The sequence below is a fragment of the Onychomys torridus genome, chromosome 16 (assembly GCF_903995425.1).
Source record: "Onychomys torridus chromosome 16, mOncTor1.1, whole genome shotgun sequence".
Taxonomy (NCBI): Eukaryota; Metazoa; Chordata; class Mammalia; order Rodentia; family Cricetidae; genus Onychomys; species Onychomys torridus.
In genome coordinates, this window is record NC_050458.1 from 38,858,323 (window position 1) to 38,885,708 (window position 27,386).

The following is a 27,386-nucleotide window of genomic DNA, read 5'->3' on the forward strand; positions in this document are numbered from 1 at the left end:
GCTCTTTCAGAGGTCCTGAGTTCAATGCCCAACAACCACACGGTGGCTTACAACCATCTGTAATGAGATTTGATGCCCTCTACTGGCCTGAAGGGACACATGCAAACAGAACACTGTATACACAGTAAATAAATCTTAAAAAAAAAAATCAAACAAAACAAAACTACCTAAGCCCCTGACAGAGTTGGAATGGCAGGTTAGGCTGGTTTGTTGTTTATGATGGAGTCTTCTACCTTCGTAAAAGAAAAAGGAAAAGACCGGTGATGCTTAAAAACTCCTGTGACAGTTCCTCAGATTCCCTCAACAACTTTAAATGAAAAGAACCCCCCCTAAAAAAACATGCCACAGCAACACAAACTTCACTGGCGCCACCTTTTTAATAGGTCAGAGTAACTGTACAATTCATTATATTCTTCCTGAGAATAATTTATATCCCCGACAAACTAAAGGGAAGGTATGCTTTCAAAACCATCTAACAAAACGCATGGTGTGACAAGCGGACAGCTAAAGAGAACCACACCCCTGTCTGTCCTGCGGGGTCCTCCCTGGGAAGACAGACGCAATGAAGATCAGTTAGCTCCAGTGGCTGTAAGAGTCAACATGGCTTTAATCATTCTTATAAATTATATAAAAATGGAGAACAGGGATGGTTCCGGAACCTCGATGCAGTTGGGAGTGCTCTGGTACAAAGCATTTCTGCTCCCAAGAAAAATTACATTGCTACAAAAAACTGGCACAGAATTCTGGTGAGGAAAGACAAGAGCTGTCATCAGTTCTACAGAGAGTTCGCAACTCAATGTCTCAGTTTCCACAGGGAAGAAAAGACAGGGAGAGAGAGCAGAATTTTTTTTCTGAAACCACTCAGTCTTCAAAATATAGCTTTTATGCACTTTCTCTGTAAATGAGATTAGCATACTGGAACCCAGGAACTCTGGCAGGAAGGATGGCCAGCCTCCGTGGTCTTGGGGAGCCCTCCCTCCTCAGACACTCCTCTTCCATCTTGAAGCCATGGTCAGTAGGAAATACCACTTCTAGGAGCACACATCCCAATTCCAACACCAAGTCTATTTTAAAAGCTTCTTAATGTACAATCTTCATTCTCAGAAAAATGCCACATTAGTGGATCCAGACTTTTCTGAACATTATTTAGAAAAATAACAAAATCAAAACCACACACAAGTGGTTAAACTTATACGAGAGACTTTCAGCTAGCTGTCATTCAGTTGGAGTTGTGAGTGCGGGCGTCCGAGGACACGGTTACTTCCTCGTTGCTGGTGGAATGCTAGAGAAGATCTCCCAAAGGGCAGAAAGCCGTGTTCGATGGCCAGCGGCTCAATGTGGCCGTGCCTGCCCTAGCATTTTCAGTCTTGCTTGATCAATAACGTCAAGGAGATTCTTGGCGTCCACAGCCAGGGCATGAGCAGCTGTCAGCATCTGCTTCTTATACTCCTGCTGCAAGCTGGTCATGACATACTGCTGGGCCAGCTTCATCTTGCTGATGAGCTCACCCAAGTCGGAGTTCAGCAGCTTCTGTGCCATCTCGATCTGGGAAGATAAGAGAGGGTCAGGAGATCAACTCCCAGGCATCCATCCTGAGTCTTTCTTTGGGCCTCCAAGACAATATAAAACTTTATTTCCCTCGAATAAACTTTTCTTTCCTTTGAAGTAACAGGATAAGTTGGTCATGGTGGTGCAAGCCTTTAATCCCAGCACTCAGAAGGCAGAGGTAGGAGGATCTCTGAGTTTCCAGGCAGCTTGGTCTATATAGCAAATTCCAGGCCAGTCAGGTTACAGTGTGTTGGGGAGAGGTGGGGGGTGGTGGGGTGGAGGGGGAGAAGAGTAAGATTTCAACAGGGTATGAAATCTGTCTGTCCACTTTGGAAATTCAGTGACTTCAGTGTGGTCTTATGTGCCTGCATGCCTGCATGTGTGCATACATGCTCCAGCAGACTTTCCATTTCCAGCTCTCATGCCTCCACGACTGACTCCTCTGTTCTCTGAGCTTGCTGTTTGGTCTCTAACTTCAGTGTGTGGTAGACTTTGCTTCATTTTATAGTCATAGAATGTGACAGAACCTGAGGTGATTTAGTCCAAGCATGCACATTCTAATGTAAATATTTTAATACCAAGTGACCTGATGAGGGCCACACAGGATAAAGATCAAGGTCATGCTTTCTTACTATGATGATTCTCTTTCCAGGCCTTTTCTTGTGTTTAAATTTAAAAAAAATTATGTATGTATGTGTGTGCATGTCATGTGCAGGTAGGTGACTAATGAGGCCAGAAAAGGGCTTCAGACCCAACAGAGCTGGAGTTACATTTGGTTGTGCATTAGCATGTGGTGTTAGAAACTAAATGAGAGTCCTCTGCAAGAGCAGCAAGTGCTCTAAACCACTGAGCCATCTCTGTAGGCTTTCTATATCTTGTCTTAGTAGTCTAACTATAGGCTTCCTACACCTATTGCTTCCTATTGCCAGAGTCAGGGGACATCCTCAAGCCACACTCTACTGGGCTAGCTGGGGCCGTGGAGCATATGCTGCCCTGCAGGGCACACAACTCTTCCTGCTTGTTTGAGACAAGGTCTCTTTATGTTATCCTGGCTGGCCTCAAACTCACAGATTCACCTGCCTTTGCCTCCAGAGTACTGGGATTAAAGGTTTGCACTACCACACCCAGCCCTTCCTGCTTATTCAATGAACAGTAACTAGGACTGAGACATCTGCTCTTTTAATGATCCCAGGGCAACGACTACTTTGTGCTATGGATGAAGGAGGGAATTAGACTTGGTGGGAGAGGCCTTCAGGAAGCTCCTGAATCTCAATGGATAAAGACCACAATAAGTAGCACACAGAGAGCTGGTCCTCTGTCCCAGAAAGGCAGAGAACAGTTGGATTTGGACTAGACTGAACAAGTAGAGCAGCTTCGACTACAAGGACCATGCCAAGCTGAACTTCATCTTACTCAAGGTGATATGTACCACTGGGGAAGGAAAATGACACAATCTAGACAACTATTCTAGAAAGATGGCTTTGATAGCAGGGTGAAGGTTGAATGTAAGGATGGGGGCATGACAGCCTATCACAGTTCAGGGGAAATGACAGGGCTATGAGAATGAGATGACCTAGAATTGACACATGTGTGTGAAATAACTTACAACCAAATAGGGGGTTGCCTACTTCATTGGGCCGGGAGTGGTTTTCTATGACAAGACAGCGCATGAGGGCTGGGTGTGTCAGGTGATGCCACTGCTTGGGGAAGGAAATGGGGAAGACCATGCAGCACCCATTGGCAGTGGCAATCAGAACCTGGGCAGTGCTCCCAGGAAGAAATTAAGAAAACAGAAACAAAACAGAAACAAAAGCAAAAACAAAAACAAAAGAAGAGGAGGAGGAGAAAAGATGACAAGGAGTTGGCCGTGCTCAAGAGCAGCAGGAGAGCCAGTAAGGGGCCTGGTAGGAGTGAGTGAGGAAGATTGTAACCTGAGTGGCCTCTGATACTTTTAGAGCAAGTCATTGCAGAGAACTGGGCTGAGCATAGCTGTCTGGCAGATGGGAGAGGAGGCAGTGGAGAAAGGAAGCAGGATCAAAGAAAGGCTCTTTTAATGTCACACAGTAGGGATGAATCAGTACCACTTGTAATATGAATTGCTCCAGCTCAGCAGAGCACCTCAAGCAGGACTCAACATGGCACATTGAGTGCTGCTGGCTAGAGCTATGGGGCTATCACTTAGCAGGACACACATGCATGTTTATAGAATCCTTTAGCCTGGGCTACTAAAAAATGCCCATGTCAACTGGCTATGGCATTGCACACCTGTAATCCTGGCCCTGGAGAGGCTGGGGAGGAGAGTTTCAAGTTCAAGTCAACCTAGACCATATAGCCTGGACCTGCCTCAAAAAGCTCTCCTATGCTAGTGAGACTATGGATGTAGCTTCTAACATTCCCAGGAGACAGTTTCACAGCCAATTCCTTGTTCTCTGGCTTTTACTGCTGCCTAAACAGGAGCTAAACAAGGATAACACCAATAGATGTGCTAAGGTGGGTGAGTAAAAGAACTACAGGCAACTGAGGAATGCTGCGAGCAGAACAAAGAGTCTTCCCCAGAAAAGGGCAGACCAAAGTAACACACAGACTGAGCAGGGCATATTTATGTATTTGGGTGTGTACACACACACACACACACACACACACACACACACACACACACACGCAACAATAGTTAAAGAAAAAAATAAGGCAAAAAAGAAAAAAATTTACACACTCCCAAATTTGATGCATACAAGAGAAGAAAGCAGCCCAACACCTTCCAGGTGAGCAGAGGGTACACAGACAGTGGACAGTACCATTCGACACAGCCCAAGGCTCAGAGCTTAAGGCTGCAGGGTGGGTATACAGTAGGCCATCGCTGGTATCAGAAAGACCCACAGGTGTTCATGGTTAGGGTACACAAACAAGTGGGCAGCTCGGACAGAGAGAGAGTGCAAAATGTGGTGAAGTGCGGACACGGGACAACTGCATTTCAAAGAATGTTCGAAAACTTTCAGTATTAATCTGGCAAGTTTTGTAAGTCTGAAAATCCTTTCTAAGGAAAGAGCAAGGGGCTGGAGACACGGGTCAGCAGTTACCAGCACTGATGGCTCACAGCCATCTCTAATTTAGGAGATCTGACACTCTTTCTTCTGGCCTCCAAGGGGATTGCACACATGCAGGCAAAGCACCGCATAAAATAAAAACATTTTTATTTATTTTTTAATTAAAGAAAAAGAAAAAAGAAAAACCCAACCAAACAAAAACCCCAGGCAGGATAGGTTGAAGGACAGTACATAGTACCCTAGAAAGAAGAAAGGGAGCCAGGGGATGGTGGCACACGCCTTTAATCCCAGCACTGGTGAGGCAGAGGCAGTCTGTTCTACAGAGTGGGATCCAAGATAAACAGGGCCACACAGTGAAACCCTGTCTTGAAAAACCAAGTAGGAAAAACAGAAAGAGAGAGAGAGAGAGGGGAGAGAGAGAGAGAGAGAGAGAGGAGAGAGAGAGAAGAGGGGAGGGGAGAGGAGGAGAGAGAGAGGAGAGAGAGAGAGAGAGAGAGAGAGAGAGAGAGAGAGAGAAGAGGGGAGGGGAGGGAAGGGGAGGGGAGGGAAGGGGAGAGAGAGAAGGGACCAGTGGAGGGTTATGGATCCTTTCATTTAGAAGTCATACAAATGAGACAAAACTACTAAAAGGCATCTAAAGGTGGGCATGTGGCAGCTGCCTGTAATCCAGTACTTTGGCCAATGGAGCAGTTTCCATGTGTAGCCAGTCCAGGCTACATGTGCCTGTTGCCAGGGGCAGTGTCTTGGGTGAATTTTTGGGTCCCTAAAGCAACTGGAGACACATTAAGTTAAGAGGACTTTTATATCTCCTTTACAGGGAATATCAATACTACTTGGGAAGATGAGACTTATGGGTAAGAGGAGGTGGGGCCTGGTGGGATGAAGGGGATCACCCAGAGTTCCAACTCAAAGGTGTGTCTTGTCCCAAGACTTGCTTTCTGCCTCTCCTTCCAGACTATTAAGTTGTTCCTTCATGCCATCCACATATACAGTTCAGAAACAGTGGAGCCAGATACTCATAGGTTGAAACCTCTGAAACTTAGTTGTTTATCTTAGGCATTTTGCTGACTAAGCCAGCATCATAACTGTCCTCTAGCATGACCCCACCCAGCATTGTGGCCTACCTCTCGATGCGTGCTGGCTGGCAGGACAGGAATGGTCTCATCCACGGTGGCCAGTAAAGTCCGCAGAGCCAGGCCGACTTCCTAAGACAAGAACCGTAGAAGGATTAGGACACACGAAGATGTCAGGCCAACACTGATATTTTTCTCTCGGGCATGTACTTTACTGTTTTCTTTTCTGCCAGTTGTAAGGAAAATTTCTTTTTATTTTAGATAGGGTTATCACTCTGTAGCCAAGGCTGGCCTAAACTTACTGTAATTTCCTCTCTTCAGCCTCCCAAATTCTGAGATTACCACCATGAGCTACCACACACAGGTCATATATAAGGAACACATAAATCTGTGTTTGCTTGAGTACTGACTGGTGTTGCATGTTTGCTAAGTTCCCGTCCCTGAAGATTCACATCTGACTATCCTTTGTGCTCATGCCCAGGGCAGATGCTCACGTCAGCAGCTCCCACAGGCAATGTGAACCCCCCCCCCCCACTTGGCTTCCAAGAAGATTGTGGCACCCTCACAGTTCAGACAAGCTGACAAAGGGTGCACTGAATCTGGCTAAAGAGAAGTTCCCACTGCCTGACGGCAAGGTGGGCCTTATTTGGGAGCCCATTGTGAATTTTGCATACCACCCAAAACTAAGCAGAAGTTGTAAAGAAAAGGGCCTAGGTGTGGGGACATTCTCTTATAATTCCAATACTTCTGAGGCTGAAGAAGGAGGATTGCTCAGAGTTTGAGACTAGCCTGGGTTATATGAGACACTTTTAGGGAGAGGAAAAGAGGATGGAGGGAGGGAGAGGAAGAGAGGGTAGTGAGGAAGAGATCTGAAGATCTAGTATGTCAAAACAGTGAGCCAGGCATGATGGTTCATACTTGTACTCCCATAACCCCAGTACTTGGAGGATAAGAAGAATCTATGATGTTCATGCCCAATCAGAATGGGTTATATAGTGAGACACTATCAAGAAATGAGTCTCCTGCCTCTGCCTCCAAAGTGCTAGGACAGTAGGCACATGTCACCATGCTGTTTACAGGGCACTAGGGATAGAGCCAATAACTTTGTGCATGGTAGGCCAACTACCAGAGCTACATTTCCAGCTTTTTTTTTTTTTTTTTAAGTTATAGATGGTTGTGATCCACCACGTGGGTACTAGGAATCGAATCTGGACCCTCTAAAAGAGCACCCAGTGTTCTTAACTGCTAAACATATACATAGTTCTTTACTTTTCAAGCTTGGCTGTGGGTTCACATAAGAACTTCGGCCAGGCCTTTTAAGGGAGCACAGTGGATTAAGTGGCAGTGTATCTCGTCATCAGCTTTGCTAGCACTGTAAAGAACATCTAGACTGAGATTGTCTCCCATCCCACAGCTCCACCAAAAAAACAAAACAAAAAAAATTATCTAGATAAACACAGGCAAAAAGTGAGCATTTCTCCAGATAAATTGATCTAAATGACCAAAAAAGCACATGGAAAGATGTTCCTTTACATTTGCTGGGCAAAATCAAAACCAGTGAGATAGTATCTCATACAGTAGATAGCCAAGTCAACAACATCAGTGATAGCACCTAACACAGAAATGACACCCTTGAGCACTGCTGTAGGGAAGTACAACGGTGCAGCTGCTGTGGAGAGGCAGCTGCTCCTCCAAAAATGAAGTACAGGTTGAGGAGATGGCTCAGTCAGTAAAGCCTTGCTGTGAAAGCATCCCATCTCCAACATCCAAGGTAAAATAAAGCTGTGCACAGTGGCATGTGCTTGTAATCTGAGTGCTGGGAGGCAGAGAAAAGGGCTCACTGGACAGCTAGCCTGGCCTATTCTGTGAATTTCTGGCCATGATGGATGGCTCCTGAGGAATAACAGCTGAAAAACACACTCTCTCCTTTCCCAGGATCCAGTATCAGTGTACACCACCTGGGATAGTGTTACTGTCATACTTTTGTTTCTTTATCCTTTTTTTTTTCTTTCTCCTCGCAAGACAGGGTTTCCAAGTGTAGCCTCTGGAGAGCTGGGAATTAAAGGTGTATGCTACCATGCCCATCTTCCCTCTTCCTTATTTTATTTTTTTTTTCCCGGTTTTTCGAGACAGGGTTTCTCTGTGTATCCCCGGCTATCCTGGAACTCACACTGTACTCACAGAGATCCACCTGCCTCTGCCTCCCAAGTGCTGGGATTAAAGGCGTGTGCCACCATCACCTGGCTCCTTATTTTTATTTATTTATTTTTTGAGAAGGGACTTTACCACATTTCCCAGGCTGGTCTAGAATTTTTGGGATTCAAGAAGTTGCTCTGCCTCAGATGAGTAGATGGGACCACCAGGACAGGCTTATTATTACTTTTACTCACATAAAAGTCCACTGCTCAGCTTAAGAAATCCACCATAGGAGCAGAGCAGATAGATCAGGCAGTAAGTACTTGATTTACAGGTAAAGGACTTGAATTCAATTCCCAGAACATATTTACAAAACCAGGTGGAGACACCTGTATAAGGACAGCTGAAGATGTCCCCAGGCTTTCCTGAGCACCAGCACATGAAGCACTTAAGTATCCCCTCATGATCTTTTCTGCCTCTGCTTTAGAAGGAAATCTCTGAACTGAAGCACTACCAACGCTGCTTCCCTAGTCAGACACTGAACAGTTACTTTATATAACATTCTACACAACCTATGTTTAGATTTTTTTTTTGTCCACTCCACTAAATTGAAAAGCAACAGTAATCAGAAGGTTCTACTGCTTCAGTGTGTATTCCCAGACTAGTGCTTGCTGACAGGCAAGTAAGAGCCATAGCAATTTCTAAGGATGCTTCTCAGTGGCACTGTCACCATCTGGTGGTGCATTTATACCCGAATCATCAGCTATGGCTTCCCTGGGAAAGGAGGCCATCCTCACCATACAGTGACTGCATTTTACCTTCACCATAGGGACATACTCCTCCGGAGGAGCTGGCTGGATTTTGCTGGACATCTCGATGACAGCTTTCACTAGACCCGTCACGTTCTCATACACCTTGTCATTGGACCGGTCCAGGTTGGCAGTGGGAGGGGGGCTGATTTCCTGGGGCTGAAGCTGATAACACAGAAGCTGGTCATTTCCTGCTCCCCAGAAGATAGTGAGGTCTCACTCAATTAAGTTAGAGGGTCTTTAAAAGAGATCAAAGCAGATGCAGAAGGTAATGAATTTCCTTGTTTGTTCAGGACATAGTTCAGTTTGAGGATGACAGTAAAGCAAGTCATCCAAGGGACACCATCTGAGACAGTGATGTTCTCCAACTTTGAGCTCAGTTAAAGGAAATGAGACGTAATCACATACATTAAAGTATCCAGATTCAAAGAGGCAATTAAGTGTTCCAGACTCCCAAGTCATTCACAAGGGAAATAACCCACAGCATTTATAACCAAGGAATTATTGGATTTTAGGGAAAGTGACTGATACATCAATCACTAAATGATCAAGCACTCAGCACCTACACTAAGGATCTCTGCTGGTTTTAAGTTCTGCTCAGTATTGCTGCCTTCACATACTAACAGCAAAGGGCTCTTTTCATGATAAATGTGGATTCATATGCATTTGCTTTAGGCAGACACCATCTGCTTGCATAAAGCTACTCATATTCAAGTAGCAGAGAAGGGACTTCCTGCTAGTCCTATGCTGACTGTTGAGTAAACCAAGGCCAGAAGGGCTTGGCTCCTTGAGTAATAATAAGCATATTAAATCATAGACTACAAACATGACACAAGAACTGGGCAGAAATGCCACAGATATTACCCATGATATCATGTGTGGGGAGGGCAGAATGACTCGTAGCCCCTAGGAAAGGCTGAGTAGTGTTTTAAAATTCAAGTTGTGTGGGTACATTTTAGAAAGACTAACTTGTATAGTATCTATCCAATTATGGGTCTGCTATGGTCCTCAGGCTACGCTAGATTTCTGGATGCCTTGGCAAGGCACACTGGAGCAGACAGTTGCATCTGCGTTCACTGCAAAGCTGGTCATGTACCAGTCTCTGGAAAATATGAAGACACTTTTTGGCATCTGTCTGTCATGAGAGGTGACAAACAAAGCAAGTGTGCCCTCCCACAGGGCTATCCACATGCTAGTCCAGAGTCACATGCAGAAAGCTAGGTGTGATAAAGCGATCCAGACAGACACACAGATATGATGTGCTTACCCTCCACGGCTATTGTCGAACAGAGGTGAGGAAAAGTTAAAGGAATTTATCAGAGAAAGGGAAAAAAGAAAAACAATATTAATAAGGCAGCAGAAAACTCCCATATAACGTATAAGCAGAACACCCAGGCACTAGCTACAAGCCTGCTGGGTGCTCTCTGCTCACTGGCTGTCAGAGTGCCTGTGCCTGCCATCAGCTCTTTGCATAGCACATTACTAGAGCCCTGCCATGCAGCATTCATTCCCATGAGATAAATGAGGGCAGCATGCAAGGCCTGTGAGTGGCAATGGGCAGTCGTGCAAGAGGCTAGAGAGCAAGGCTCTTGGTGAGCGAGGAGAAGGGCATGTGTAACTAGTGATCTGCCATCTGACTTCCAGGAAACTGGCGAGAAACTACTCCACCCTCAGTCACTGCACAGGGTCTCTCTGCCTCCAAGTCCTTGATGTCTAAGACAGACTTATTAGGGCTATGTCTAATTACTTCAGAAGCTAATTTTTAACTCTCCTTCCCACACATTTCTGTGGTTGTTGTTTTGTATGTATTCCTTTTTAAATCTTTTAAAGATAAGATTTTATTATGTAGCCCAGGCTAGCCTCAAACTCTCAACTCAACTGCCTCAGTGTCTCAAAATGCTTGAATTATAATGCAGATCAGGATGGCATTTTTGTTCTGTAAACTGGGTGGCTTTGCTGTTTTGTCTCCTCAGTTCAACCCCTAGCTATCTTACTGTGAACAGACTGGCATGGGAAATGCAGTAGCCTGCCACCTATAGCCATGTCTAAAAGCCACCATGCCACTCTAAGTTTCACAGAGCCTTCAGATCAGAGTTGTAAACACCCAGAGGTTTCCTGGGCACTGAGGATCAGTGTAGTTAGTTATCTGTCTCTTCACAGGAAGTGCATAGGAAGGTGTGTGGGCTTCCTGGAGGGGATATCTAAAGAGCATTAGCATCAAGATATAAAATAACTGTTTAGTGCCAGCAGGCCAATGGAAACTTAGTTTACGCTGCTTAAAGCTTCTTCTCCTTCTGCATGACACAAACCTTTGCTCAAGCAGTCATAGGAGAACACTGTCATCGTGCCTCTATGACTCTTCATAGGAGCACACCAGAAGTCAGAGTGTGACTGGAGAGACATCCATTATAGATTTTTTTATTGTTCAAATACTTGATAACTTAGAAACTCCTGGGTTGGCAGTTAAAAATCCATTACCTACTATAGATAGTCAATTCCTACTCTGCTTAAAACTCAGAGAAAGAAAAATAGGACATGTGAGCTCAGTGGTGAACTGCCTGCCTGGCATGGATAGTAGGAAACAACAGAACTACAAAAAGAAAAGCCTACGAAGAAAATTGGAGACTATTTCTGGATAAATGTTATTTGGGTGAATTTGAGTTGTAAATAGTTCAAGGCAAACTTTTTCATATAGAAATATTGTTAAAAACAACAACAACAACAACAAAAAAGCCCAATATTATTCCTTTAGGATGGGTTTAACTACCTATACTAAGCAGATAATGAAAACAAGAGATACAGGGGCTGGAGAGATGGCTCAGAGGTTAAGAGTACTGACTGCTCTTCCAGAGGTCCTGAGTTCAATTCCCAGCAACCACATGGTGGCTCACAACCATCTATAATGAGATGGTGCCCTCTTCTGGTACGCAGGCATGTAAGTAGGCAGAACACTGTATACATACTTTTTTAAAAAAAGAAAAGAAAAAAGATACATACATCATCTTCATCTAGATGAAGTAAGTCTAATTCTCTCACAAGATTTTTCCCTATGCAACATCCTGTATTAAGGGTATTCTCAAATATACTTCATCATGAACTATGGAGTAAGATGAAAAATGTCAGGACTTCATTCATTATAACACAAGGCAGTTCTAAGGTCTGTTCTTGTTGGCTTTTGAAACGAGAACAGTTCATTGCTCTAACTTTTCCTTTCTCTTTTCAGATTTCAAGAAACAGTATTGGGAAGATTTGTGTCTTTACCAGTTTCTTCTCCAAGAATACTCAGTGTTGTGGACAGCTGCTGAGAAGTTGCCTGGTTTCATGGAGCTGACAACAGCTAGTAGGTGTTCTAGGACTGATCCCCTTAGCAGGGGCCCCCTAGTCCAGCTGTGTTTACTCAACATAACTGCACAAGTATGCTAATCTGTGCCACAGTAAATCCATGTTGTCATTGGGGAATGGACAAGGCAATGGTGTCCTCAGCACCACAGACCAACTTGCCCTGAGCATGGTGAAGAAGTGCCCTCTTGCCTCTCTCTCTGAGATGACATCACATCACTCTGATCACTCCAGAAGAAGGACTTTCAGTGTGCAGAATAGGTCCCACAGTGACATGCTGGTCCAATCATTGGCTCTGAGTGACCTTGAACAAACTGTTCCACTTCTGTGAACCATGATTATCTAGTATGAAAAATGTGACCACTACCAACCTCGTGAGACTGACGGAAAGGTCAAATAATATGGAAGCCTGTCACTGCAAGTAGCAGAAGATGCACTAAAAACTACCTATACTCATCAGATTTAAGGTTTCATCCATTATAACAGACACTTTTTTTTTCTTTTTTAAAATAAAGACAGTCATGTTATGTAGCCCAGGCTGGCCTTGACTTCAACCTTCCTGTTTGTTTCCTGAGTGCTGGAATTACAGGAACATACACCACCACATTAATGATGCATCATTTTTGTATGTTTGCATGATTTCATGCATATGCATGGAGGCCAGAGGTTAACCTAAGCTATTGCTCCTCAGCTGCCACCAATCTGGTCTTTATTTTACTATTTTGAGACAAGGTCTCACTTTATAGTGCTGGCTGTCTGGAACTCACTTTGTAGATTAGGCTGGCCTTGTACTTAAAGATATTTGCAGCTTCTGACTCAAGAGTCCTGGAATCAAGGGCTTGCAACATCATGCCTGTCTATCTGGTTTTTGTTTTCCCCTAGACAGTGTCTCTTACTGGGACACTGATTGTGCTAGGGTAGATGGCCAGTGAAGCCTAAGGGTCTGTCTGTCTCTGCCTCCCCACCACCGAGATTTTGAGATGATACCACACCCTATATTTTGACATGGGTTCTGAGGACTGAACTCAGGACCTCATGCTTATGTGGCAAGCACCTTACCAACTAACCCATCCCTCAGTCCCTCATTAAAAAGGCAAAGCAAAGCAAGCAAACAAACAAAAAACCCAAGACAAAAATCTAAACCACTAAGAAATAAATTCTGCTCCTATTCTAGAGCTATTAAAATGCAAAACAATGTGTATCAGACTGAAAAATGGGACACAGGGAGAGGGAGCCTGTCACCGGGTGGGGTGGGGTGGTAGGGTGGGCACTTTCTCCTTCCTCAGGAGACAAGGGAACCAAGAGAACCAGACAGTGATGTTTGGTGACACAACCCTAGGGAGAGACTAAGGAGTCCCTTCAAGAGGAAGCTTGTAGGCGTGTCTGAGTCAAATGCTGCCCTTGGTTTGAGCAAGGGTCCAGCAGTCCTTTTCTGAGCTGAAATGGAAAATACCTTTCCACAAAGCTGTATTTATAAATATGTGTAGACAATAATGAGCACCCACTTATCCCAGGCACCCTGGTTTCATGTTTGAAACAAGATGCATCTATTTCATTTATTCCTATCTGGCAAGGGGATGCTGGTATAAAGTCCCTCAAGTCTAGCATGCTTAGCGAACAATAGCAAAGAGTCCAGTTAATACTTTCTGAATCTTGAGAGGTTCAGAACAAGGGGTGCTAAATCCTGGGGCTTCTTACAGTATCTTTGTCAACATCTCTGACCATTACAACGTAAGTGTCATGTGCTGAGGACTCAGTGACCCCACCAACCTGGAACAGACTATGCTGCACAGATTTAGATGCCCACCTTGACACCCTCATTGTAGCTGTCTGCAGGGCTGCTTATGCTCGCCAGGTTGCTTAGGTGGCCAGGTGCTCCAGGGCGTGGTGGTTTCTTTGGTGGAGCTGCAGGATCTGGAAAAGCAAAAGGGTTCCCATTACACATTATTGGTCAGATTTCCAAGCACCCCCAATCCTATTACTACCAGCATTGCTATAGCATACAGGAGGCTCATGTTCTAAGAAGGGGCCTCTGATGATTTGTCAGTAAGCTCAGCTTTCCAGTACTCTAGGCACAGACCTAATGTAGTGAACACCACACTGGTGGGCAGAGGAAGACAGCATTACAGGACACTTCACTTAAATCCTACCCCTAACAAACCATACGTACTTCCTCACACACAGTGTGTTTCTTCACTTACCTGGTTTCCCCACAGGCTGATAGATGTGTTGGCTTCCAGTCTGTAGAGAAGAAAAGTTCAGTCAGTGTACTGCTGTGTGCCAGATGTAACAGCCCACTTCCTCTTTACCTGTTCTTCACCTTCAACTCTGTGCTGGAATCTCAAGATGCTTGACAGCCTCAGTTGAGTGTTAAGAGGGCAAGTAACCAATGTATTTGGGATACCCTGGGATTAAACACAGTGGTCTCAAATTCTCATTGTTCACCATTAAAGGTCTAAAATTTGAGGCCTTCAGAGTTTGTGTTCATCCTCCTGGCTGCTTAGGATTCCTACCTGTCCTCTGGCTGGCCACTCAGATCATAGTAAGGATATAGTCAAAACAGTTATAGTAGTAGACCTGGTCGTACTAGTTGTTAGATGTCCAGAGGTACCCAGTGTCACTGACCCCAAGGCACTGTGGAAATCCAATTAACAGACAATTCTGAGTCTTTTTATCTATCAGTGGATAAAAAGATACCTAAGACAAGTCTTTCTCTAGCTGTACTGTCTAAAACTGCATAAATGTATGTCGTCTAGGCTGGTTTTTTTTTTTTTTTTTTTTTTTTTTGGTTTTTCGAGACAGGGTTTCTCTGTGTGGCTTTGCGCCTTTTCCTGGAACTCACTTGGTAGTCCAGGCTGGCCTCGAACTCACAGAGATCTGCCTGGTTGTGCTTCCCAAGTGTGCTGGGATTAAAGGCGTGTGCCACCACCGCCCGGCTTAGGCTTTTTTTGTTTTTTTTTTAAGATTTATTTATTATGTATACAGTGTTCTGTCTGCATGTATTCCTGCAGACCGGAAGTGGGCGACAGACCTCATTTGTAGATGGTTGTGAGGCACCATGTGGTTGTTGGGAATTAAACTTAAGACCTTTGGAAGAGCAGCCAGTACTCTTAACTACTGAGCCATCTCTCCAGCCTGTTCTCCCCACTACCCCCAAGACAAAGTTTCTCTGAGTAGCTTTGGAGCCTGTCCTGGAACTTGCTCTGTAGACCAGGCTAGCCTTGATCTCAGAGAGATCCCCCTGCTTCTGCCTCTCGTTAAAGGGGTGTGACACCACCAATCTATGGTGTTTTTAAACTTGACGACCCTCTTGCTTCTATGTTCCAAGACCTGGGATAATAGGTACATGCTACTACACCCAACTTCTGAAACTGCACCTGAATTGATCTATTGCTAGGGTTATAGCCCAATCTATAGCTAGGGGTATGCCTGCTAGTATGTGTGAGCATCTGGGCTGAATGCCCACCACTGGAGAACAACAACAAAACTATACCCAAGTCTAAATGTGATGAAGCTCTTATTAGGCTATATATACACACATATGTACATATACAGCGGTGGTGATATTTTAATTGTGCTGAAATGTGATTTTATTTGTATGTTAATAAATAAAGTTTGTCTGGAGATCAGAGGTCACATAGTAAGCCATAAACAGAAGTCAGGCAATGGAGGCACACGCCCTTAATCCGATCACATGGCAGGCGGAGTCTCTGTGTGGTCAAGGACACAGCCAATCATGGTGACATGAGCCTTTAATTCTAGTACCAACCATAGAGACCTGGAGGTCTCTATAGACAGGCAGTGACGAGGAATTGATGTGGTTGAGCTTAAAGCCAATCAGAAGACAGAACAGGAAGGCAATAAAAGTGTAGTTTAGACATGAACAAGCTCTCTCTGGGGGAGCGATGGTGAGGTGGTAAGCTAAGGCTAGTCGTGGCTATTCGCTATTTTTCTGATCTCGTTTGCCATTACCCCTGTATTTGGCTCTGTGTTTCTTATTCATAAGACTGTTTAGAAATTCATCTACATACAGCCACACATACATATATACTGTTTTATTTTCAACTGGAATAAGCACTTCTTTAAAACACCAGAGCCATAGAGTAGCACACACAATTAAAATTATTTCGTGGCTAGGAATGTAGCTCAGTTGGTAGCAAGCACACTTCCTCAGTATCCTATCAACCATGGTGATACATACCTGTAACCCCAGCAGATAGAGGCAAAAGATAAGCAAGTCTGAGGCAAATGTAGGCTAGCTTAGAGACCTCCCCCTCTGGGGAAAAAAAGATTTAATACAAGACTATTTCTACCTAAAATTAGTATAATTTAATCCCTGCCCCACTCTCAAAACTGTTTCATAACCTTGCCTCAGAATCACAGTTGTTTTTTAAAAATGCTATTTATCTTGACTTAAAAAAATCATTTGAGTATTTAAATAATTTAAATTGAAGGTGTAGTTGTCTAAGTGTGCATCTCCCTCATAGGCTATATATAACATGTTTGAATACTTGGACCTTAGCTGGTGTCACTGTTTAGTTCAGGCCTTGTTAGAAGTGTGTCCAGGCAGTGGTGGTGCATGCTTTTAATCCCAGGACTTGGGAGGCAGAGGCAGCTGGATCTCTGCGAGTTCGAGGTCAGCCTGGTCTACACAGAGAAAACCTGTCTCAAAAAAAAAAAAAAAGAAAGAAAGAAAGAAAGAAAGAAAGAAAGAAAGAAAGAAAGAAAGAAAGAAGAGAAGAAGAGAGAAGTGTGTCATGTATTGCAGTTGTGGTGTGGCTTGGTCCTCTTGTGGGAACTCCTGGGTTGGGGTGGGAGGCTGTCTCTGACCTCTGTTACCTCCTCTGAGACCCTTTCCTCCTGCTGGGTTGCCTCATCCAGCCTTAATGGAGGGAGAGGTGCCTAGTCTCCCTTCAACTAGATATGACGTGGCTGTCTGATATACATGTGAGTCATGGGAGGGAAAGGGAGTGGATGAGGGGTGGGGAGGCTGGGGAGAGGGACTGGGAGGAGAGAAAGGAGGGAGGGAGGGAGGGAGGAAAGGAAGAAGGGTGGGAGGGAGGAGGGAGTGAAGGAGAGGGAAAGGAAACTGTGATTGGGCTGGGAAAAAATTTACTAATTAATAAAAAAAAGTGTGTCACTGGAGACAGGCTCTGAGAATTTACAGACTTCACATCATTTCTAATTTGCTTTCTCTGCTTGATGCTTGATGTTTTAGCTGCCTGCTGCCATGTTGTCTCTACCATTATGGACTTTAACCCTCTGGAACTATAAGCCCAAATAAACTTTTTCTTCTATAAATTGCCTTGGTCATGGTGTTTTATCACAATAAAAAAGTTAACATGGTCCCTGTGGGACTCATGGGCAAATTAATATCCATGAGGCACTGATCTACTAATTTGTTTTCCCCCAAGGTGTCAGTGATTTCTGGAATAAGTTTAAATGGGTCATGCTTTATTCTTCTCTTCCTTCCTTCCTTCCTTTCTTTGACATGGAATCACTATGTAGCTCTGGGTGTCCTGGAACTCACAGAGATCTGCCTGACTCTGCCTCCAGAGTGCTTGGATTAAAGGCGTGCACCACCACAGCTGGCCCCCTTACTCTTTCTTAGCTCACTCACAATCGGTATTTCAGAGAGTCCTCACAGTAAGTCTTTCAGATACCTCAGTCCTTATAGTACAGATGAGATGAAACAAGTCAGGTGATGTATCCAAGGTTATACAGTGAATAAATAGTGAAGGTGTCATATCTAAGTTTGGATCTGATTGATCCTTAAACATTTTTTAAGTGTTCTTACATTATACTTTTTCTTGAATCTAGCTATGTATATTCATTTATGCTTTAGGAAAATAAGGGGCATTAGAAATTAAAGTTGTAAAAAATAAAAAAAAATTTAGAAAAAAGTTAACTAATATGGTTGGTTTTTAAGATAGATTCTACTACGTTGCCTAGTCAGGGCAGGAAATCCCAAGCTTAACTGATCTTCCCTCCTGCCTCATATCATTTTTTTTTTAAGATTTTTAAATTTTACAGTGTGTATGTATCTGTGTATGTAAGTGTATACACACATGTATGACAGGTACCTGAAGATACCAGAAGAGATCCTTTGGAACACTCTTAACTACTGAGCCATCTGCTCAGCATCTTAAGACTGAGCCTACAGCTATGTGTCACTACACATAGAGAAACCCTCTTATTTTTGGTGGTTCTGGGGAACCAACCCAGGACACCTCTTGCATTAAAAGAGCATACCCTACCACTAAGCTGGGTCCCAGATTGCTCCCCACTACCCACACTTACAAACTCCTCAGTGCAGAGGGTATGAAGAATGATTTCCTAACCACTTGCTTTTGCACAGTGCTTTTTATTATTTGGAAAAGGAAGTACCTGGGGAATATCCAAGTGTCCTGTATGAGAGGAGCCACAAAAACAAAGCCAATGTGGACAGACCTTTAATGACAGTGTTTGTGGCTGCACTGTCCTCATAGGCCCAGGAGTAAAATTCACACAGTATGAAAGCCTCTGGGTTGGGAGTTCAATGAAACTAGAAGCGCTGTGGGATCATCTAACAAGGCACACCGGTGTAGAACAGCACTGGTAGGCAGTTGTTTGGATTGTGGCTGTTTAAAGAGAATTCAGGTGTTTCTGTCCTACACCCAGAAAAAAGATACCTTGCTTAAACAAGTTTTCTATGACTTTAGGAAAATTTGTAGTCATGTCCAGCACGATGTGGCAAACCTGTCATCCCAGGAAATGGAGGCAGAAGGGAGTTTAAGGCCAATCTCAACTACTTGGCAACATGAGACCCTGCTTTAGAAACCCCAACCAAACCAGAAAACCGAAGAGTATAAAAAGTTAGCAAATCGCTGGGCGTGATGGCACATGCCTTTAATCCCAGCACTTGGGAGGCAGAGGTAGGCAGATCTCTGTGAGTTCAAGGCCAGCCTGATCTACACAGCAAGATCCAAGACAGGCAACAAAACAACATAAGAGAAACCCTGTCTCAAAGAAAAAAGTTAGCAATCACAACTGTGTAGCTGTTACCCTAATCCTTACAGTACACAAGTTCAGTGTACTGCTAAAAGTCTGTATCAGTAATGGGGCAGTAATCAAAGAATCTGGTACATGGCATAGTGACAGTCTTAGATAACATTCACGCTGGGCAGTGGTGGCGCACACCTTTAATCCCAGCACTCGGGAGACAGAGGCAGGCGGATCTCTGTGAGTTCGGGGGCCAGCCTGGGCTACAGAGTAAGTTCCAGAGAAGGCCCAAAGCTACACAGAGAAACCCTGTCTCGAAAAACCAAAACCAACCAACCAACCAACCAACCAACCAACCAACCACATTATTTACAGAAGGGCCATTCTATCCTATATCATGAACGAATGTCAATATGCCTGGATGTTTTACAATTCTTACAATACAATCTGTAAGGCTCCAGCCCAGCAGAATTTGAGACCAAGCTCTGGGGAAAAGTACAGGTGGGTGCTTACCGGACCCTGAAAACTCCCGTCCTCCCTGTCGATGCTGCCTCGAGAGAGCCTCACATCAGGTTTCTAGAGATTAAAACAAATGCCAAGATAGTTTCATTTGGTATGTGTATGTTATTGTCAGATATCTGGACTTAAATATATCGGGGTTTTTTTTGGTTTTTTTTTGGAGCTGAGGATCGAACCCAGGGCCTTGCGTTTGCTAGGCAAGCGCTCTACCACTGAGCTAAATCCCTAACCCAAATCTATCGTTTTATACCCAACTCTCAAATACTGCAGCCTCAACCCGACTTCAGTAGCAATTTCCAGCTAGTCTTCTTGCCTCTGCCCAGCACCATCTCTAGGAGAGACACTATGTCATTGTGCTGTTTGTGTTCCCAAGTGGTAATTATTTCTTGGGTCTGTGACAACAAGCTCATAATTCTTTTCCTTTTTGGTGTTAGGAATATAACTGAGGTCCTTGAACATGTGAGACATGTGCTCTACCAGTGAGCTTATGTCTAACCCACAGTGTCAAACTTTAGGTGCACCTTGAATGATTCTATCTCCTTAAATAGTAAGTATCTTTAATTTTATATATTTAGTGTGTATGTGAACATGTGCATATGTACATACCATGGTACATGAGTGGAAGTCAGAGGACAACATGAGGGAGTTGATTCTCTCCTTCAACCATGTGGGTCTCAGGGATCAAATTCAGGTTTCCAGGCTTGGTAGCAAGTGCCTTTATCCACTGAGCCATTTGTGTGCCCCTTCTTTTTAATTTTTGGGGTAAGGCCCTGCATTTATTTCTTCTTCCAGTACCATACGCCTGGTCAGAGCAGCCCTCTGATGACTGGAAGGGGATCTTCTTTGCAGTTTGGGGTCTTGTACTGTTTCTGTTTGCTGCTTCCACCTGTGTGGCATTGAATCAGGTTCTAGGGACACAGTAACAAACAGGTCAGCTCCTGACTCTACACTTGTGTTGCTAAAAAATGCCCAAGGCTTTCAACACAGAGGCCCTTTCCCAGGAAGCCTACTGGGAGGCCAACGGCTATCAGAGCAGGCTGTTCTCTGGCAGGCAGCCTTTGTGACTGTGCCCTAGCTCCCTCTTTGGTTTTCTTTCATCAGGACTGACTGGGTCCACTGTGTGAGAGGAACACATAATAGGCTTTATGTAGACATGACTTCCACATTTTAAACTTTATAAAAAGTCCCTTTTTTAGTACAGTACTGTGCACAGTAATAAGAAGCCAAGTCACTATTTTAAGCAGTGCTCAGAAGGAAAACAAGATTTCTCATCAGACTGTAGCTCTGCTCTGGCTGCCAGCATTCTGGAAAAGGAGTTCATTAGCAAGAGCTTTATAGAAGTGATTCACATGCACAGACCATCTACGAAAGGTCACAATCTTGAGCTGGGGATAGGAGAGGGGACACAGCAAAATGGAGAGCATTTGCCGTCAAGAGGACATGAGACCTCAGGCAGAAGCCGTGGTCACTGAAATTATTCTGTGTAGAACTATGATCTGAAGAAAGAACTCTGACCCACCCAAACACCTGATAAATGACTCAGTGGATGACAGTAGCAGCTAACTGCAACCTCAAAACCTAGCTTGAGTTCTGGAAACCTATGTTTTCCAAGCAATAGTTATTGTGATCCAGTGGGGAAAAAAAATGGATAGAATTATGGACAGAACCAGTCAACTTTCAAGTAACAGAGTCTATCTGCTCATAGTGGGGAGTGCAACCCACAAATGCTGCCCAGTTCACCACAGGGGACATGGATGTCTTCTGAAGCTTCCACAGCCAGGAAATTTTTTTAGGATGCCAGAGTTCATAAGGCATCCTGGGCCAGCGAGACGGTTCAGGAAGTGAAAGAGCTTGCTGTGACAAACCTGAACCTCAGTTTGGTCCTTGCATTCCATGGTGGAAGGAGAAAACCAGCTTCTCAAAGTTATTTACATTCGAATACATAGCATGCACAAACATGCCGGAATTCACATGCACACACAGGTATACACATGACAACATTTAAAAGAAATAAGGCGGTTTGCCTTACATATTGTATTTCTTTAGAAATACCATTTTTCTATTAGTTGATTTTCATTTTAAGAGAGTATTGATATATAATGGTCTACAAACTTGATTAAGACCTTCATTTCCTGCAGACACAGCACTCTGAGAGAAACACACTCCATTTAGAGTGCTGAAGCCTTGAGGATCCAACAGAGGGCAGCTCCTGTACTGACTTTTAGCATGGTCTCTTTGAAGTGGCTGCAAACCCTCACTAGTGCCTCTGGTTCAACACATGTTCAGGGACTGGACATAGGTGCAATGTGCTCCAAGAAGGTACATGGCTCTGTGGTGCAGGAGTCCACAGATACATGCTCTGTTCTCTCCTAATCATACATCACCACACTCGACCCTCATTCCTCTCTCAGGTCATGTCTGCTCGAGGGCGGGTGTATGGACCCAAATCTCAGTGGTGGCCTTCCAGACCGTATCTCTGCCCAGACACATAGACAGTAGGAACCATATGCCAAGTCAGATGCAGAAGCACAAGAAAAGGCATGAGGTAAGCACTGCTTACTGACTCCAGGGGTTAGTACCCTCTACACTAAGTACAGGGCCTGAATAGTGATGGGAGGGGCACCAACTGCTCCTAGGAGCCCTCAGTTCAGCAGGGAAAACATGGAGCAAGAGTGACAGCATTTCAGAGACCATTTTATTACAATTACAATGGCCAGTAGAGCTTACCGCCACTCATCTAACAGCTTCTCTCTATTACCTACTTGGCGTTCAAGAGGGAAGCCCTGAGGCTTGCCTGCTTCCTCCTTGTACCTGTATGCTCTGCCCTTTCTCCTTCAAGGGCTCTACATAGAAATGGGTGCAAGTGCATGCAGCATTCTGAAGACAGCAAATGGCAGGAGATACTTGGATGTCTTATAGTTTGTTTGTCTTTTTCCTATTACTAGATTAGGATAAGACAGTGTCCATTCTGTGCCCTACCCTGCAGGTTTACCCTGGGCTCTGCATCTGTTCTCTCTCTGGGGCTGAAAGGTACCCCTCCAGATTCTTTTCAAAGCACTTCACTTTCTCCTCTGTCCACTGCTTCATTAGTTTGCTGCTTTCTCCTCACCACAGGCAATGGGCACTGCATCTGTCTTACTGTTGTGCACAAAGTTGCTCATCAGCACATGCTGAGAGACTGGATGGGCCTGTGAGGTACCTGATATGACTAGGGAAAGTGTGAGGGTGGCAGGACTCAAAACTAAGAGGATCTGGTGACAGTGAGTATGAGAGAAGGCAAAGAAGGGACAACACTTTAGCTTTCAGGGTAAGTGTATAAGGGGAACGTCAGGAAAACCAAACAAAAAGCTAATAGAGTTAGTTTAGGATCTGGTGACTTTGATGTTCTGGTAAAACATCCAGGAAGTGGGGGTGGGGTGGGGTGGCAGAATGGGGATGTGGAGATGAGAGGGGAAGGAGGGGAGGAAGAGGAAGATGCTTTGAAAATACCCCCACCAGGATAAAATCACTCAACTGATGAGCATCAATCAAAGCTCTGAATGAACTGGTACAAAGCCCAGCTGGGCACCCAAGCCTATGAGATGTCTCCATTGTTTGGAAGGCCTGTCCAAAGCTTCCTCTTACGATGAGAATGTTTAACACATACAGTCATGCTTCATGGAGAACAAGCATCTTTAAATGAAAGCAGACAAAGAACACAAGGCACAAGCAGGCAATTCTTCAGGAGAAAAATATTGTAGTAAGAACTGAAAATGAAGAAAGAAAACTCAAGGAGATTTGACACTGGGTCCCAGATTATAGCCCTGGTTGGCCAGGAACTCAAAGCAACACTGTCTCAGCCCAGCTGGGTACTAGGATTATAGGTATGTGATTTTTTTTTCTTCCCTATACCAAGGACTGAATTCAGCACCTTACACATACTAGTCAAGCATCTTACCATTGAGATACACCCGCAACCTAATTAAAAAAAAAAAAAACCTGAAAAAGCAACTCAGTTGCGCATCTAGAAAATCTAAGTGGATTATCAAAGAAAGCCTTCACAGGTGACTGTTAGAAGGCAGAGGGCAAGCTGGGGGGGGGGGGGGGGGGGTATGTTGGCTTAGGCCTGTGATCTCAGTTACTCTGCAGGAGGAGGGTTGCAGTCTTGGAACCTTCTAAGCTATACAATGGGTAAATCCAAGGCTATCTTAGACAATTTAGTGAGGTCCTGTAACAGCAGCAACTAAAGTCCTAAGTAACAACATAGTGCATCACACAGAAATGCACAACTGGGAGGTTCAGTGCCAAGGAGGAGCTGAGAGAGGTGAGGCTCTTCACAGACCGACAGCACTTTATTCAGACAGCAAAGGCAGGGACCTCCTCAGAGATTACAGAACCTATATTGGATAAATTAGAATTGAATTGTAAAGACACTCCAGCAGGCCCTGCTGCTGCACATGGAGGGAGACTCAGCAAGATGGACATTATAGTCAGGGGTTTGGGGATGTGTCATTCAGCTCTGTAGATGGGCTATGCACACACACTTGAGATACTCAGAGGCTGGAGACACTCTGAACAGAGTTAGGCCTTCACCAGAACTCACCATGGGTTTCAGAATGAGAGGTGCAATGCATGCACATACACTCAAAGAAAACCAAGCCTTCAGAATGCAGGCACCCCAGCCTTCAGATGAGAATTCCCCAACTCCCTCAGGAGATCAGCTTGGGTCACATCTGGCTAAGCCAGTCCCATGACCCCACGTCAGTACCCACGCTCTTCCCACTGCCTGGAATGTATTTCCTGTGCCTGTTTGCTCTGCAAATTCCAGTCTCTCTTTTAAGCCTTAGCTCACACATCATCTGGACTCTGCTGTCTCCTCAGCACCACAGGAGACCCAGGGCTCCTCTTTTCTTCTGACCTCAGCTGACACAGAAACCTGGTGACAGCATTCCAGTGACCAGCAGCAAACCTCTGCTCAGTGGAGCCACATGCACTGAAACCTATCAGCAAATTCAAATAATTTCTTTTTAAAATGCAACATATGCTGTATATGTGTGTGTACACAGTGGCTTTCTGGACAAAAAAAAAAAAAAAAAAAAAAAAAAAAAAAAAAAACTTAAGATATAGGTCAGGGAACAATTGGTGTATTCTTAAGATTCATTCCCAAATTGACTACTCAGATTAGGAAAATTAAACCACAACTACTTGCATGACTTAAAATCTATTATCTGGGGATTGGGGGTTGGGGATTTAGCTCAGTGGTAGATCGCTTGCTAGCAAGCGCAGGCCCTGGGTTCGATCCTTAGCTCAAAAAAAAAAAAAAAAAAATCTAGATCTGCCTTAACTAATTGAAGATCCTGAAAATATAGGCTACTCTTTTTTTCCAAAGGGATATAAAGTGTATCCATGTGATAAAGGACGTGACAGCTCAGCACGGAAAACCCCAGTCCCACAGAGAAGAATATGCAGCAATACTGGAGGGCCACTCTGCATGGAGCAGAGGTTCCCAGTGCTGATATACCACTGCTCTGCATCTGCACCTTACCTCAACGAAGAGACATAAGTCCATTTATTCAGCCTCACTCCCAAAATCTAAACTTGCATTTTTTTAGTTTAAAGGTATCTGATTTAGTAGTAAGACCTGACCAAATAAAAATAAATTATCTTTATTTCCTTGTAATGTATTGAAGTAGTTCCAAAATCTTAACTTGCATATTTTAGTTTAAAGGTATCTGATTTAGTAGTAAGACCTGACCAAATAAAAATAAATTATCTTTATTTCCCTGTAATATATTTGTATTTTATGTAGAAATGTTAATGGTTGACTCTGGTATTTTAATGGAGAATTAAAACAATAACTTGTGTCATACATTAAGTTTCTAAGTAGTTGAAAAATATCAGTGAATTCTGAGGCACACATGGCACCCAAGGGGTTGAACAAAAGATTAAGAACATTTCCTAATTGTACAGGGTACCTGTGAAAATTGAATGACTTATAAAGGAACATTATATAGAAAATGCCATATGAATATAAGCAATATTGCTACTGTTTACTGTCCTATTACTCACTGTTAACTTTGCTAAGAACATGTGTTAAGAGACGATGTACTGTTCTGAAGACATTTGAAATATGAAGTATGTGCTACAACTGAGGTTGAAAGAGAAATAAGACACTGAGGGCTGGCAAGATGTCTCATCAAGTAAAGGTATCAGGCCTCCAGGCCTGATAACCTGAGGCCATCCCCTGGTTGCATGACTCCAATTGTACTCTGACCTCCACAGACATACCAGAACACACTCAAGCCACACCCCCCCAAATGTAATAAAAAATAAATAAAAACAAACACTGAAAAATAGAACCTTCCCAGTGTGATTTGCCTCTCATGCGCACAACTGCTGGCTGTTCCCTTAGTTGGCCCTAGGACTTCTCCAAGGGTACACTCAGTGCACTAGCTGTTTGCACAGGCTAAAGCACATTCCACCAGCTTCAGTGTAAAAGCTTTCATTGTTTTGTTTTTGTTTTTGTTTTTTGTTTTTTTGTTTTTTCGAGACAGGGTTTCTCTGTGTAGCTTTGCACCTTTCTTGGAACTCACTCTGTAGTCCAGGCTGGCCTTGAACTCACAGAGATCTGCCTGCTTCTGCCTCCCAAGTACTGGGATTAAAGGCGTGCACCACCACTGCCCGGCTCATTGTTTTAACTTTAATTTAAACAGAGCAGCCTTTGCATTCAAGCTGGTGGAGTGTACTTTAACCTGTGTAGATCAGTGTTAGAGTAATTAGCTAGGATGCATGAGACTCTGGATTCAACTGTCAAGACAGTGCAGGCACACCCCCTCTCAAAAAGAGAAAGCTATATCCAACAAATGAAGTTAGAATCACACCTTGATGAAGTCTGCAGAGTACAGCTTGAAACCACGACCTTACAATACCACCACTGGTTGATTTAAGTGCTTCCTGCCATAGACCTCAAGGAGTTTAGGACAAGAATTTGGTTCCTGCCCTTTCTGTATCTTGTCTCTTAGCATAAAGGGCAACACTTAGGTGGTATCTTAGGTTTCTATTTAACATAAAACACCATGACCAAAAGCAACTTGGGGAAGTAAAGGTTTATTTCAGCTTTTAACTCTCAGGTCAGGCTCCACATGGAGGCAGAAACTGAGGCAGAGGCCATGGAGGAGTGCCACTTTTTCTCTATAGATTGCTCAGCCTGCTTTCTTACACCATTGGAGACCACTTCCTCGGGGGTGGCACTGCACCCAGTGAGCTGGGCCCACTCACAACAATCATCATTAAGAAATGCACTAAAGAACTGTCTACAGATTCATGGAGGAGTTTTCTTAACTGAGAGTCCCTCTTCTCAGGTAACTCTAGCCTGTCTCTAACTGACAAAATCTAATCAGTGCAGGTGACACTGGTAAGTGAAGCCAGGTTTGGGTTCCCCAGGTAAACTACTAAGAGAGGCTTTGTGCAAGCAGCTGGAGCCCTGGTTCTTTCTAGCTACATTTTTTTCTAGGGCTGGAGAGGAGAAAGAACAAGTCTCACAAACCCGAGTGCTGAGGCAAGGACTCAGCAATCCAGAAGGATCAGACAGAGAGCTCTATGTCCCTAAGGGACTTCTGAATGAGGCTGTCAGCAAGAGCGGCCTGCAAGACTCTCTTCAAGGTCCAGATACGTTTGTCAGATATGCTCCAGCAGGGGCAGTAGGCAGACAGGACTTGCAGCTATGTTAGCACACGTCTATAGGGCTGAGGTCAAAGTTTTACCCTCACGCTAACATTTTCTGTGTAAACAATGTGGCAGTGGAAAAACAAACAAACAAACAAACAAACAAAAAAGCCCAGAGAAATCTCTGAGCCATAATACACTACAAAATTCTGGAAATGGATTCCTAAAATATAAAAAATAATGAACAGCCCATAATGGCAAGGGTTGGGACCAGATGTAAAGTAAGCCTTTTG

At 44.0% G+C, this 27,386-nt stretch overlaps 1 protein-coding gene across 16 annotated transcripts in view; it reads right to left on the reverse strand.

The window, feature by feature from the left end:
* Nucleotides 1–358: 358 nt before the first annotated feature.
* The window catches only part of Ptk2 (protein tyrosine kinase 2), a 225,119-nt gene continuing 198,091 nt past the window's right edge, over nt 359–27,386 (reverse strand). For 11 of the 16 annotated variants that reach the window (XM_036208358.1, XM_036208351.1, XM_036208359.1 and 8 more), the window contains 7 exons: nt 19,444–19,506; nt 14,151–14,190; nt 13,757–13,863; nt 9,878–9,886; nt 8,620–8,775; nt 5,717–5,797; nt 359–1,545 (listed from right to left, as the gene is read on the reverse strand). In XM_036208358.1, coding sequence (XP_036064251.1) covers nt 1,333–1,545; nt 5,717–5,797; nt 8,620–8,775; nt 9,878–9,886; nt 13,757–13,863; nt 14,151–14,190; nt 19,444–19,506 — 669 coding nt within the window. In that variant the 3' untranslated portion in view covers nt 359–1,332. The remainder of the gene's footprint in view (nt 1,546–5,716; nt 5,798–8,619; nt 8,776–9,877; nt 9,887–13,756; nt 13,864–14,150; nt 14,191–19,443; nt 19,507–27,386) is intronic. The other 5 variants (XM_036208350.1, XM_036208348.1, XM_036208362.1 and 2 more) reach the window with 1 other exon arrangement.